Source organism: Callithrix jacchus, chromosome 10, assembly GCF_049354715.1.
Source record: "Callithrix jacchus isolate 240 chromosome 10, calJac240_pri, whole genome shotgun sequence".
NCBI lineage: Eukaryota > Metazoa > Chordata > Mammalia > Primates > Cebidae > Callithrix > Callithrix jacchus.
The window spans coordinates 56370477-56383684 of record NC_133511.1 but is presented as its reverse complement, the minus strand read 5'-3'; the positions used below and the strand labels follow the sequence as shown (position 1 = coordinate 56383684).

General features: G+C 35.4%; 1 protein-coding gene across 47 annotated transcripts in view; it reads right to left on the bottom strand.

Moving 5' to 3' along the window:
- Window positions 1–13208, bottom strand: part of DLG2 (discs large MAGUK scaffold protein 2) — a 2299762-nt gene that overhangs the window by 521944 nt on the left and 1764610 nt on the right. For all 47 annotated transcript variants that reach the window (XM_078340083.1, XM_078340084.1, XM_054241373.2 and 44 more), the window contains one exon: window positions 4086–4222. In XM_078340083.1, coding sequence (XP_078196209.1) covers window positions 4086–4222 — 137 coding nt within the window. The remainder of the gene's footprint in view (window positions 1–4085; window positions 4223–13208) is intronic.

The window sequence follows — 13208 nt, the reverse complement described above, 5'->3', positions numbered from 1 at the left end:
AGGTGGGCAGGTCACCTGAGTTTGAGACCAATCTGACCAACATGGAGAAACTCTTGTCTCTACTAAAAATACAAAATTAGCTGGGTGTGGTAGCACATGCCTGTAATCCTAGCTACTCAGGAGACTGAGGCAGGAGAATCACTTAAGCCTGGGAGATGGAGGTTGCAGTGAGCCAAGATGATGCTATTGCATTCCTCCCTGGGTAACAAGAGTGAAACTGTCTCAAAAAAATAAATATTTTGGTAAAAAGAACATCTACCATGTATTTGGGTGACCCATTAAACATCAGAGTGGTCTAACATTACAGTCATCTCATTTAAAACACCAAGAGGCTTATTGCAAAGGTGACAGACAGCATAATTATTTCTTTAAGAAGAATATTTGCAAAGGTCAGATATTATATTATTACATGGAATTTTTAAAGTGGGAAATAAGATTGCAAGGAATCTAAAGAAGTTTTGTAATAAGTGTAATCTATTTACAGAAGATGAATGAATGTCTGATAAAATTTACTGGGAGAGAGAAAAGGTCTAAAACATTCTAAACAGCTGAGAAGTGAAAAGACAGCTCTTTCAAATATATATGGAAGAGGAATTAGTCTTTGCCTTTTTGTTTTCAAGGGACAGAGCAATGAATAAAGGGTGACATTTATAGAGAAGTATAGTTTAACAGAATTTTAAGGAAAACATTTATGATACTTATTACCTAATAAATAGCTTTCAGGAGGCATTATCCACTCTTAAATGGGTTCCATGCGAGGTGAGGGACTGTTTCACATGCCTGCTTTTCTGATGTACCAAGCAAGAGCTGATATAAGATGAGCTTTAAGATAAATATGTTAAATTTTCTGAGATATAAGAAATTCTTCAGGGAAAGAAAGGACCCATTACAGATGGTATGAATCAGGTGGTGCCCAACATTATAGCTATTTTACTTGAGAAACTAAAAGAGTTATTGCTATTACTAACTCTTTAAAAAATTACTGTGCTCTCGGTAGAGGGCAGTTGCTAGGAGACTTCCTGAATTGTGAGTATTCAACCATGGAAGACTAAAGAAATTAATGAAGTTTTATTTTAGACCAGTTTACTTACCGAACTCTGAGTGAATAATATATGGTGGATTTTTTTTCTAAGAAGTGAGAGAAGGAAGTGGTGCAAATTGCTTTAGAAAGAATAGCATATTTAGAGAAAAATATGCAGAGTGTGGTACAGCTGGTACACCATAGAATCTAAATCATTTGTACTTCCTTTGTGGGAGGAGAGTAGAAGGGGGGAAGATACAAAGAACATAAATGTAGGATTGTAAAGGGACGAGGAGGTGGAAAGGAATGACAGAAGGAGAGCATTAATAAATATTTTTGGGTTGAGGCAAGATAATTGGTCTTTTAGGGTGGCTTCAATGATTTTTTGTCTTTATTCTCTTTTTGAGGGTTATTTTGCCTGCAGATTATTATAAATGAATCATTTTCTTTCATTTCCAGATTCAACTTGGCAATTGCCTTGGAAGTACTAATTATGTTTTCCTTACATAAGAAAGGAGAGACCTATTACTGTTGAAGGTTCTTTTTTTTTTTTTTTTTTTTAAAAAAACTATGCTTTAAAACTGAAAACAGTTAAGGATTATGTCACAGCTATTTTTGAAATCATTATATCTATAATAAATATCAAGAAAATGGTAATGAAATAGTGTGGTGCCTGGAAAATCCTTTGACAGAATTATTTAGACCAAGGTTTTTTTTTTTTAAGAATTTGGAAATAAAAAAATTTAAACAGAATTTCAAGAAGTAAGCACATAGCATTTACCATGATTGTACAATAGCAGCAGATGAAGAAATATCAGGGGAGCTGCCTACAACCAAACTCTTACAGCACCATCAATCAAAGGTCAAGCCAGCAACTAGCTAAGACAGTCATTACTTGAGAATGAAACTGTCCTCTTCATTTTTCAACTTAGCATTATGTACAATATGGTTATCACAATTTAGTCTATTCTCAAGACAACATTTCAAGCAATGAAGTTTATATTCCAGAGAGAAGTTGTTCAGGTCTTCCTGAACATATATCCAAATAACAACCTTTCTCATCCAGAAGATAGAACAACATCATAAGAACAAATTTTTACATTGAAAACAAACAAGCAAACAAACAAACAAAAAAATCAGACTTTCTTGAGAATGAAAGTAGTAGCGGCTTCAGGTGGTAAAGCAGCCCCAAACTCTTAACTTTAATTCTGACTAACATCATTAATGGTGTATTTTGTATTTTTTGCCCATTCTGTTTTCTCCTGGCAGACTTGCTTCCTGAATAGTGGCTACTGCCTGGGACACAGTATATGGGCAGCATGTACTTATTAAAAAAGTAATTAATAAACGACAATGACAAACAAAGGAGGAAAGGAAAGAGCTGACTGACAAATTCAAGGAAACTAACGAACACACCTTGTACAACAGGCAGTATAGCTTGGTGGTGATGAGTGGTCCTAGCCAGACTGCCTCAATGTGAAACCCAGTTCTGTTCATTATTAAATATATGTCCATGGGCAAGTCAGTAAACCTGTCTACACCTCAGTTCCTTTTTGCTTATATAAAATGTGCTGCTATGAGAAATATGTTACATTGCAAAAAAAAAAAAAAACCCTTTATAAAACAACATGGAACTTAGCAAATGCCAGGTCAATGTTAGCTATCAAGATTGTGACAAAGATCTTATCTAACAGGAAGCTTATTTTACACAAAGGTCATCAGCGACTATGAAATTAGACCACTGGGATTAAACACAAGCTCTCTAAAGCCAAGGGAAGTAGGTACAATGAATACAAAATATGGAGGTTCAATCTCTAAAACTTGCATGGGTCATAAAAATTAATTTTCTGTTGAGATTGTATAGGCTGATCCTCCCCAGACACTTCTCAACAATTTTGTATTGTTGGAGATAATGGGTCATTGCAGACATAGATTAGAGGCCGTTTTACAAGGGTAGACATATGATTAGACAGATATGCTAATCTTACTTGAGAGCGATCTACTATTAATTTTCAATATTCGATCATTATCCTGTAGATTTTGGCACACTACAGTAAATGGACATAAGGCAGTTTTATTAACACAGTCCCAAATACTTTGCTGCTTTTAATTGCCTTAATTTTGCTTTAGGTTATCATGTAATTCCATGGTTCAGAAAGACTGGCTGTGTGTCAATGTCAATTACTGCCTAGGACTCCTGACGCATGTGGGAAGCTGGCAAATGAAATAGCTATAACTCTGTCTAAGGGGAGGAAAGGATGAGATCCATTTACACATGTAGCAGAACTCAGACTATAAATTCTTGGAAGTCAGGTGCTGTGTCTATACTGGTTACACAAAGGATCATGAATATACATTCAGTAAACCAGGGTGTTGTTTCTTTTGTTATGTAAACCCACCTCTCCAGCAGTCTATAAATAGCAGTTGCTCTCCCTAATAGGAGACACATTATATTGGAAGAACAAAAGATAATCTCTATGCCATGTGTCCCTAAGAAAATTGATGAAAATTTAGATTTCTGTTTTGAAAATGTTAATAAAACAGATACATTGTCCATGTACTTTGAGATCTCTTACTCATAAATCTGCTGTCTCTTCTCCATTTTTGCCCATGGTCGAAACTGTGGACCCCTCACAAATTCATATATTGAAGTCCTAACCCATCTGTGACTGTATTTGAGGATAGGCTCTATAGGTGATAATTAAGGTTAAATGAGTTAAAGATGGGGCCGTAATCCAATAGGACTGGACCTTATAAGAGGTGGACTTACAAGAAGAGAAAGAGAGAGAGAGATCTCTCTCTCTGCACAAATACCTAGGAAAGGCCCTGTGAGGATACAGTGAGCAGGTGGCTGCCTGCAAGTCAGAAAGAGAGCCCTCACCAGGAACCTAATCAGTTGGAACCTTGGACTTTCTAGTCTCCAGAATTGTGAGAAAATAAATTTTTGCGGTTTAAGCCACCCACCCTATGGTATTTTGTGATGGCAGCTTTAACAGAGACAGCCATACACTGGAAAACAAGAGCTTTATAAATATGCACACAGTTTTGCTGGAGTCATACTCACCATTAGTAGTCTATCTCCTACTTGCAACCTTCCATCTTTTTGTGCAGCTCCTCCATCTATAATTTTAGTTACATAAATGCTGTTGTCTCCAGGAATGTGCTGGTTCCCCACACCTCCTGCAATACTGAAGCCTAAACCTATAAGAAAGGAACAGAAAACGGAAAGCCTTGTTTTGTTGCTGTAGTTGTTTTTAGAAAATGCAGTTAGCCATATTTTAACAGTTTTTAAAAATGAATCCTCAACTTACTGTAACAGCAATAAATAACAGTAAAAATTTTATTTCGATCTAGCTTTTTCTTTAAATATTTGAAGGCCTGTTGATTAATACAAACGAGGCAAAGATTTTGAAGTCAATCCATGTGAGTAGTTTTTTTCTATTTCCAGACTGTAAACCTAATTGCTGTTCCTCAGCTATCCTGTTTATAAGGATAACTGGCCAGAGCAGGGATCAGGCGAAGTGTGTGGAGGGATCCTTATGAACTGAAGAAAGACAAATACGGTGCTGCTCATTGCTGAGTTTATAGGCTCATCTTCATTGCTGTTGTTACTCCAGCAAAGAGAACAGAATTACTGTCAGTCATTTGAGCAGAGACCTGGATATTCTTGATATTTCAGGATGAAAAATAGAATTATTCAAAAATTGCACAAATTGTGAGGCAAGAGCCATGAAAAGTTACACTGGACATATATGTAATAATTTCAGAGAAGATAAGGAGAAGAAGATAGATACTTTTTCCTTTCATGTTTTCTTCTCTTGCCACCTTGTCATTTTATATTTCCTAGCATTTATTGTTATTAACTGTTCCTGATTCTGAGGTTAGTTACACAAAAATGTGAATTATTCCTGTACATAGTCTAAAAAATAAAACAAAACTCTAAAATATTCTATTGGAAAATAAAAAATAAAAAATGTTTAAAATGTTATTTATTTATTTATTTATTTAGACAGAGTCTTGTTTTGTCACCCAGGCTGGAGTGTAGTGGCACAATCTTGGCTCACTGCAACCTCTGCCTCCCAGCTTCAAGCAGTTCTCCTGACTCAGCCTCCTGAGTAACTGGGATTACAGGTGTGTGCCACCATGTCCAACTACTTTTTTGTATTTTTAGGAAAGACAGGGTTTCACCATGTTGGCCAGGCTGCTCTTGAACTCCTGACTTCAGGTGATCCATTTACCTTGGCATCCCACAGTGCTGGGATTACAGGTGTGAGCCACCACACCAAGCCAAAAATTTAAAATGCATAGACTATATTATTTTTTTAAGATGGTAAAATATCAAATCAGTTTAAACATGGCAATTGCCTATTTTAAGGGAATGATTTTCACTGTACTGTGGCTTATACAATTTTAACTATTATTAAACTATGAAGCAATAACAAGAATAGAGTTACAGGCATGCACTGCATAACAACGTTTTGATCAGTGATAGATTACATATATGATGTTGGGCCCAAAAGACTACAATGGAGCTGAGAAATGGCTATTGCCAGTGACATCATACTCATTGTAACATTGTAGCATAATGATTACTCAAGTGTTTGCAGTGATGCTGGTATAAATGAACCTATTCCACTGCCAGACATTATGTAAATGTATAGCATATACAACTGTAAACAGTGAATAATACTTGACGATGATAATAAATGACTATGTTGTTGGTTTATGTATTGTACTATGCTTTTTAGTTATATTTGAGTTATACATTGAGTGTTATATTAGAAAACAGTCTCAAGCAGCTCTTTCAGGAAGTATCCTAGAAGGCAGCATTATTATTACAAGAGATGACAGATCCATGCTGTAACATTCTTTTACATATTATTGCTCCTGAATATCTTCAGATGGACAAGCTGTGAAGGTAGAATACAATGATTTTGATGATCCTGACTCTGGGTATGCCTAGGCTAATATGTGTGTTTGCGTCTTAGTTTTTTTTTTTTTAAGTTTTATATATATATATATATATATATATATATATTATATATATATATATATATAATATATATATATATGGTAAATGAAATGCTTATAGAATCAGAATAGAAAAAAGAAAATGTATAGCTGTACAATATGCTTGTGTTTTAAGCTCAGTGTTATTACAAAAGAGTCAAAAGTTAAAAAATAAAAAGTTCAGGAAGTAAAAATGTTACAGTAAGCTAAGGTTAATTTATTATTGAAGAATTTTTTCATAAATGTAGTCTGGCCTAAGTGTACAGTGTTCTCAAAGTCTATAGTAGTGTACAATAATGTACTAGGACTTCACATTCACTCATTACTCATTCACTGATTTACCCAGAGCAATGTCCAGTCCTGCAGGTCCCATTCATGGTAAATGCCCTGTACAGATGTACCATTGTTTATCTTTTATTTTTTTACTCTACTTTTTCTGTGTTTAGATATGTTAAGATACATGAATAGTTATCATTGTTTTGCAGTTGCCTACTTTACTCAGTCCAGTAACATGCTATATGGGTTTGTATCCCAGGAGCAACAGGCTATACTATATACAGCCTAGGTGTGTAGTAGCCATCCTGTTTTGGTTTGCACAAGTACACTCTATTACGTTCCCATAACAATGATGACATTGTCTAATGATGTATTTCTCAGAATGCGTGCCCATTATTAAATAACACATGAATGTATTTTTAAAATTCATTATGAGATCATTTTAAAGGAATAATTGATAACTTTAAGTATGAGAATTTTTAAAAATCCCTTTCAGAATATGCTTGAATGCCCATTCAGTATAATACTTGCAGCATATACATTTTCTTTACATTTTACAATCGTAACATGCAAATTACTCAAGAAGATAGATATTAATCAAAGGCCTTCTGACTAAAGACATAATTTGTATATAAGATTTGTTTTTAAACCACACACTTAGTAAAATAATAAAGCTATCATTAACATATTTGGCATTTTACACAATAAAAAATGCTTTATTAACTCTACTTCACTAAAATATTAACTCTGTTCAATACTTTTATTGAATAAATATTGGGTAAGGCTATGTGCTCTTAAGATACCATAAATAGTTAATTGAAAAATGATGGCATAGTAAATTATAAAGCAACATCTCTGAAATTATATTTGAAATGTAATGATTGTTAAATTAACCATAATAGTTGTTAAAGAATAAATGGAAAATTGATTTAAATTGATAGGGCAATTAAAGCGTTATTTAATTTCCTTCTGATGTGGGTAATTATTTTTATTAATGCTTTGCCACCCTATGGAACCATGAATATGTTTGTTTGCCTCAGATTTACAACTTGTTTATTAAGCAAATTATGACAAAAGAATAAAATGTCCCAAATTGGCTTTTCCTATAAAATTTAAAATACATATCAGCTCCTGTTTCCCAAAACATAGGGAAGTTTAAAAAATATATTTACAAAAGTTTCTCAGCCACATGCTAAGATCAATCTATCACATTTATAAAAGTACAGAGGTTATTCCAAACTCTGAAAGGAGAAGGTTAAAACAAATTCCGACTCCAATTTATAGCCACTATGACCACAGTAAATGCCACAGTCTTAGTTACAGAAGAGCTATAGAAACAAATTATCATTATAAAGATGGTTAAGTCCAACAAAGATGCTAAGTATATAGTTGACACTTGAAGATTGCACAAGACAATGAAATCATTATGGATACTGTGGATAGATAGATAGATGGATAAAAATTGAGTAACATTTTTTCTTGAGATTAGGTTTATGTACTTCTTTTAAAACTAGCGACTCTGTTCAAGGTGAAGCAAGGTATTTTTAGCAAATGTCCCTGTCAGAGCCAGAGATGTTTCTGAATGTACACAACTAGTAATGTTTCCAATTTCACTTACTTTGATGTAACATGCATGTGTTTAAAAACGATGAACATTTAATTACCAGTTAACCATATTCTAAATGTTCAATTCAAGATGATAAATGTGTAGTTTATATCTGCATCCAAATATTTGTTTATTTATGGGTGGAAGTAGCCATCTGTGCTATAAGACTACATCTGTCCTCATTCATTTATTCATTCACACATCCATTCATTCAATAAGCCTCTCCGGAGTACATACTACACATTGTATTACCGGCTGCTATTGAGCATGGCCAAAGTAAATGTAAAAGAATTTTTTTTCCATTTTTAATTTTTAGTTGTTATGGATACATAATAGATGTAAATAGGGTACATGTGATAATTTGATACAAGTATACAATGCGTAATTATCAAATCAGGAGACCTGGGATATTCATCACCTTAAACATTGATCATTTCTTTGTGTTAGGAACATTCTAATTCCACTCTGAGTTATTTTGAAATATACAATGCATTATTGTTAACTATAGCTACCCTATTGTGCTACTGAACACTAGAAAGATCTATTTCTTTTATCTAACTATATTTTTGTATCCATTGACCAGAAGCACTATAAAAATAATGACCCATAAGCAGGTTCATATGAGTGAGTATAGTTGAATATGTCTGAAACAATGTTCTAAACCCAGATAATGCTAGTAATTTTTGGAAAGCTATTCTATGAAGACAAATGTGGGCTGGCACCACTGAGCAATAAGACCAAACACACATTATATGTTTCTTGCATAGACTCTGTTAAAGCAGGGGCAGGCTGGCTACCTTATAAGGCCTGGACTGGCTAAGACTTCCCAACCCTGTTACTACTCTCCCATCCCTTCCCTTCATTAGCTAACTTTTCCCTCTTTCATTCCACTCTAAACACACTTGTGTCCCTGATATTTTTATTTTTATTTTCTCCCTTCAACTTTTATTTTAAGTCCTGGGGTACATATGCAAAATGTGCAGGATTGTTTCATCGATAAATGTGTGCCATGGTAGTTCGCTGCACATATCAAACCATCAATTTGTATTAAGCCCAGCATCTATTAGTTATTCTTTCTGATGCTCTCCCTCCTTGCTTCCCTCCCCCTGACGAGTCCCAGTGTGTGTTGTTCCTCCCCATGTGTCCGTTTGTTCTCACCATTCAGCTCCCACTTATAACTGAGAACATGTGGTGTTGGTGTTTGGTTTTCTGTTCCTGTGTTAGTTTGCTGATGATAACAGCTTCCAGCTCCATCCATGTCCCTGTAGAAGACATGATCTCATTCCTTTTTATGGCTGCATAGTATTCCATCGTGTGTACGTACCACATTTTCTATATCCAGTCTATCGTTGATCGGCATTTAGGTTGGTTCCATGTCTTTGCTATTGTGAATAGTGTTGCAGTGAACATACATATGCATTTATCTCTATGACAGAATGATTTCTATTCCTTTGGGTATATACCCAGTGATGGGATTGCTAGGTTGAATTTTTTTTTTTTTTTGCCTCTAGGTTTTTGGGGAAGTGCCACACTCTTCCACAATGGTTGAACTAATTTATACTCCCATCAACAGTGTAAAAGCATTCCTTTTTCTCCACAATCTCACCAGTATCTGTTGTTTTTTGACTTTTTAATAATGGCCACTCTGACTGGTGTGAGGTGTTATCTCATTGTGGTCCTGATTTGCATTTCTCTAATGATTAGTGATGTTGAGCCTTTTTTCATGTTTGTTGGCAGCACATGTGTCTTCTTTTGAGAAGGGTCTGTTCATGTCCTTTACCCACTTTTTAATGTTTTTTTTTTCTTATAAATTTGTTTATTTTTCTTGTAGACTCTGGATATTAGACCTTGGTCAGATGGGTAGATTATAAAATTTTTCTCACATTCTGTAGATTGTCTGGAACTCTGATGATAGTTTATTTTGCTGGGCACAAGCTCTTTAATTAGATCCTGTTTGTCAATTTTTGCTTTTGTTGCAATTACTTTTGACATTTTCTTTCTTTTTTTTTTTTGAGACAGAGTTTTGCTCTTTTTACCCAGGCTGGAGTGCAATGGCACGATCTCGGCTCACCACAATCTCTGCCTCCTGGGTTCTGGCAATTCTCCTGCCTCAGCCTCCTGAGTAGCTGGGATTATAGGCACGCACCACCATGCCCAGCTAATTTTTTGTATTTTTAGTAGAGATGGGGTTTCACCATGTTGACCAGGATGGTCTCGATGTCTTGACCTCATGATCCACCCGCCTCGGCCTCCCAAAGTGCTGGGAGTACAGGCTTGCCTGTGGCTATGTCCAGAATGGTATTGCTTAGGTTTTCTTCTAAGTGTTTTATAGTTTTGGCTTTCATACTTCAGTCTTTAATCCATCTTGAGTTAATTTTTGTATAAGGTATAAGGAAGAAGTCTAGCTTTAATTTTCTGCATATGGCTAGTTATGGATGCCCCCAACTTTGTTCTTTTTGCTTAGAATTGTCTTGGCTATTCAGGCTCTTTTTTGGTTCCATGAGAATTTTAAAATAGGTTCTTATAATTCCGTGAAGAATATTAATGGTAGTTTGATGTGAATAGCATTGACTCTATAAATTACTTTGAGCAGTATGGCCATTTTCATGATATTGATTCTTCCTATCCACAGCATGGAACGTTTTTCCATTTGTTTGTGTCATCTCTGACTTATTTGAGCAATGGTTTGTAGTTTTGAAGAAGCCCTCGCTTTCCCTTGTTAGCTATATTCCTACAGCCTTAATATTTCTAGAGCACTCTAGACATGCTTTCAACTTAGGGTCTTTGCTACAGCTGTTTCTGCTTCATCGAATACCTGTCTTTCAGGGCTTTGTTCAAATCTCAATTTCTGTAGGAGCTGGGACCTAAGGTCCCTAGTTAATGCTGTCCCCTGACTGTATACTTCTTTTCCTTACTCTGCTCTAGTTTTCATTTTCCCCAGCACCTATTACCTTGTAATATACTATATAAGTCACCTACATATTTTATTTATGTTTTTTATGTTCTCTCCCCTTGGTGAAAACATAAGCTCCATGAACGACAGGGTTTTTGGTCTATTTTATACCATGCAAGTAGAACAAAACCAGGTACATACTTGCCTCTTAAATATGTATTAAATGAAAGAATGAATGAACAAATGAATATAAGAAGACAAGGGAAGTCACATGTCTCTAAGTCTCTCCTTAAAGATGAAGTTAGTAGCTTTGAATGAGCAAGGGACAGAAACAGCGAGTGGTGGTAGCTGCAGTCAGTAACGGCATAATGTACCAGATTGCCTCAGGTAAACTTTGATGAGCTCTCCATCCTCAGCCTGTACAGAGTTTATACTAAGCACTGAGCAGGCAATAGGGCAACAGCAGAGCCAGCTTCACTTTCTGATTCTTTCATCTTATAAAAGTGCAAATTTGAGTTTCCATTTCTTTGCTTATAATAAAGGAGTAAATATATCTATATTCTGTAGTGACCAGCAATAATAGATGCTTGATACAGTAAGTGTCTCAATAAACTGTCAAGTTGTTCGGAAAACAAGACACTTCAACACTTTGACATAACCTAACCGGTTTGGATGCATTCTACGTTGGTAGCACCATTATGTTAGGGGAGCATGACTTACTTCTTAGGGGAGAAGGAGAATAATTAACAGATGTTTTAGCATTTGGATTGGATCTTGATAGATTATGTTAGAACCGATAAAAGAAAATGCACATTTAAAACCAATATATCTTCGGATTCCAGGCTGGATAAATGACTAATGGGTCAATTGTCCTGACTTACATCACACAGGGCTAATAAAGTGCCACTCTACAGAGCTGAAAATTGAGGCAAAAATGCCTGACAAACAATCAAAACATGTATGTATGATACAATAAACCAGAGTAGTCCCTACCAAAATGAATGCAATGAGCTCCTGACTCAAATCAATCAGGAATACTGAAAATGGCCAAAATACTGATTTTTGGGAAGCAATAGTTTTGTAACAATTAAAGAATTGGTCACCATTTTGAAAAGATGTGTCCATGACAAAGAAATAGTTCTGGACCATCACATGATAGCAAACTAGTCCATTAAAGAATAAACTCAGTGAAAAGAGTTGCTAGTTCTCACCCCAAAATGCTGATTATAATACTACTACTGTAGAATATTGGGCCATTAAGACTAAACATTACTGCATGTGGGTCATAAACAAAGCTGACACAGGAAAATGCAAGTAGTCATTTCACTAAAGGAAGTAAAATCACTGAATATTCCATTACTCTAGTAAAAGAAAAAGGCATGCCAAATTTAAGCACCTAGTTGCTCAAGTAATTAAAAATAACCTATTTGGCAAACATGTGATGCACATACAGAACTTCAGGATTACATCTATTAGACAAGGCTGGGTTCATCTTTCCCATTTCCTTACATATCTCCAGTGATTCCTCATGTTAACATAGGAAGTGCAGGCACAAGCAAAGGAATGTCTGAACCTGGTTAAAGCCTTTAACTAAAAGTTTTTCCACACAAAATCTTCTTCCCATGCTATAAAAAGAGAACACCATGAACAGATCACAGTTCACTCTTTTCCCTTGCTGCCTGCCTACGCTGAGGAGGAGGTGTCAGTGAGAGGTGGGGCCTGAAGCAAAGTCTTGGCAGTGGAGATTGATACTGTGATAAAGCTCAGAATAAACACCCAAATGCTTTGAAAAGTCATATGATTACAATGTACCCGAATATTCTTTGTGGGTGTAGAGAACTAAGCCCCAGGATTTCTTATTCATTCAAAGTTGGTTCAACTTTATTTCATGTGAGTTTCTTAGGAGAGGGTTCCGGGGTATCTCTAAACAATTCAAAATTATTAGCAGACTGGTTTTGTCAGTTTATTTAGGATCTGCTAGGTTAGATGTTTCCTGCTTTACAGAAAGCACCAGTTATTTTCTGCACATTCTATCTACAATGTTTTATTAAAGGAAACGCAGAATCTATCTTGAACCATGGCTGGCCGTGTCTGAGAAAACACTCACCCATACAGGCAACTTAACTTATGAATATGCACACGTTTCAGTTAAAAAGCAAACAAACAAAAAAATCCCCTTCCCTGTGGGAACTGGTCCACACTGATAACAGACTACTTGACATCTCTTCCTTTTTAGAAAGAAAATGTTGCTTTAACAAATGCCAAAAAGAAAAAAGCATCTTTTATTTTAATTTGAGAGAATAGTTAATCACACTGGCCACTGCCAATATGATTAATTAAAAGCCAAAGCTTTATCTTCTTATTCTCTGGATTCTCTCTGGATTCAAAAGACAAAATGTGGG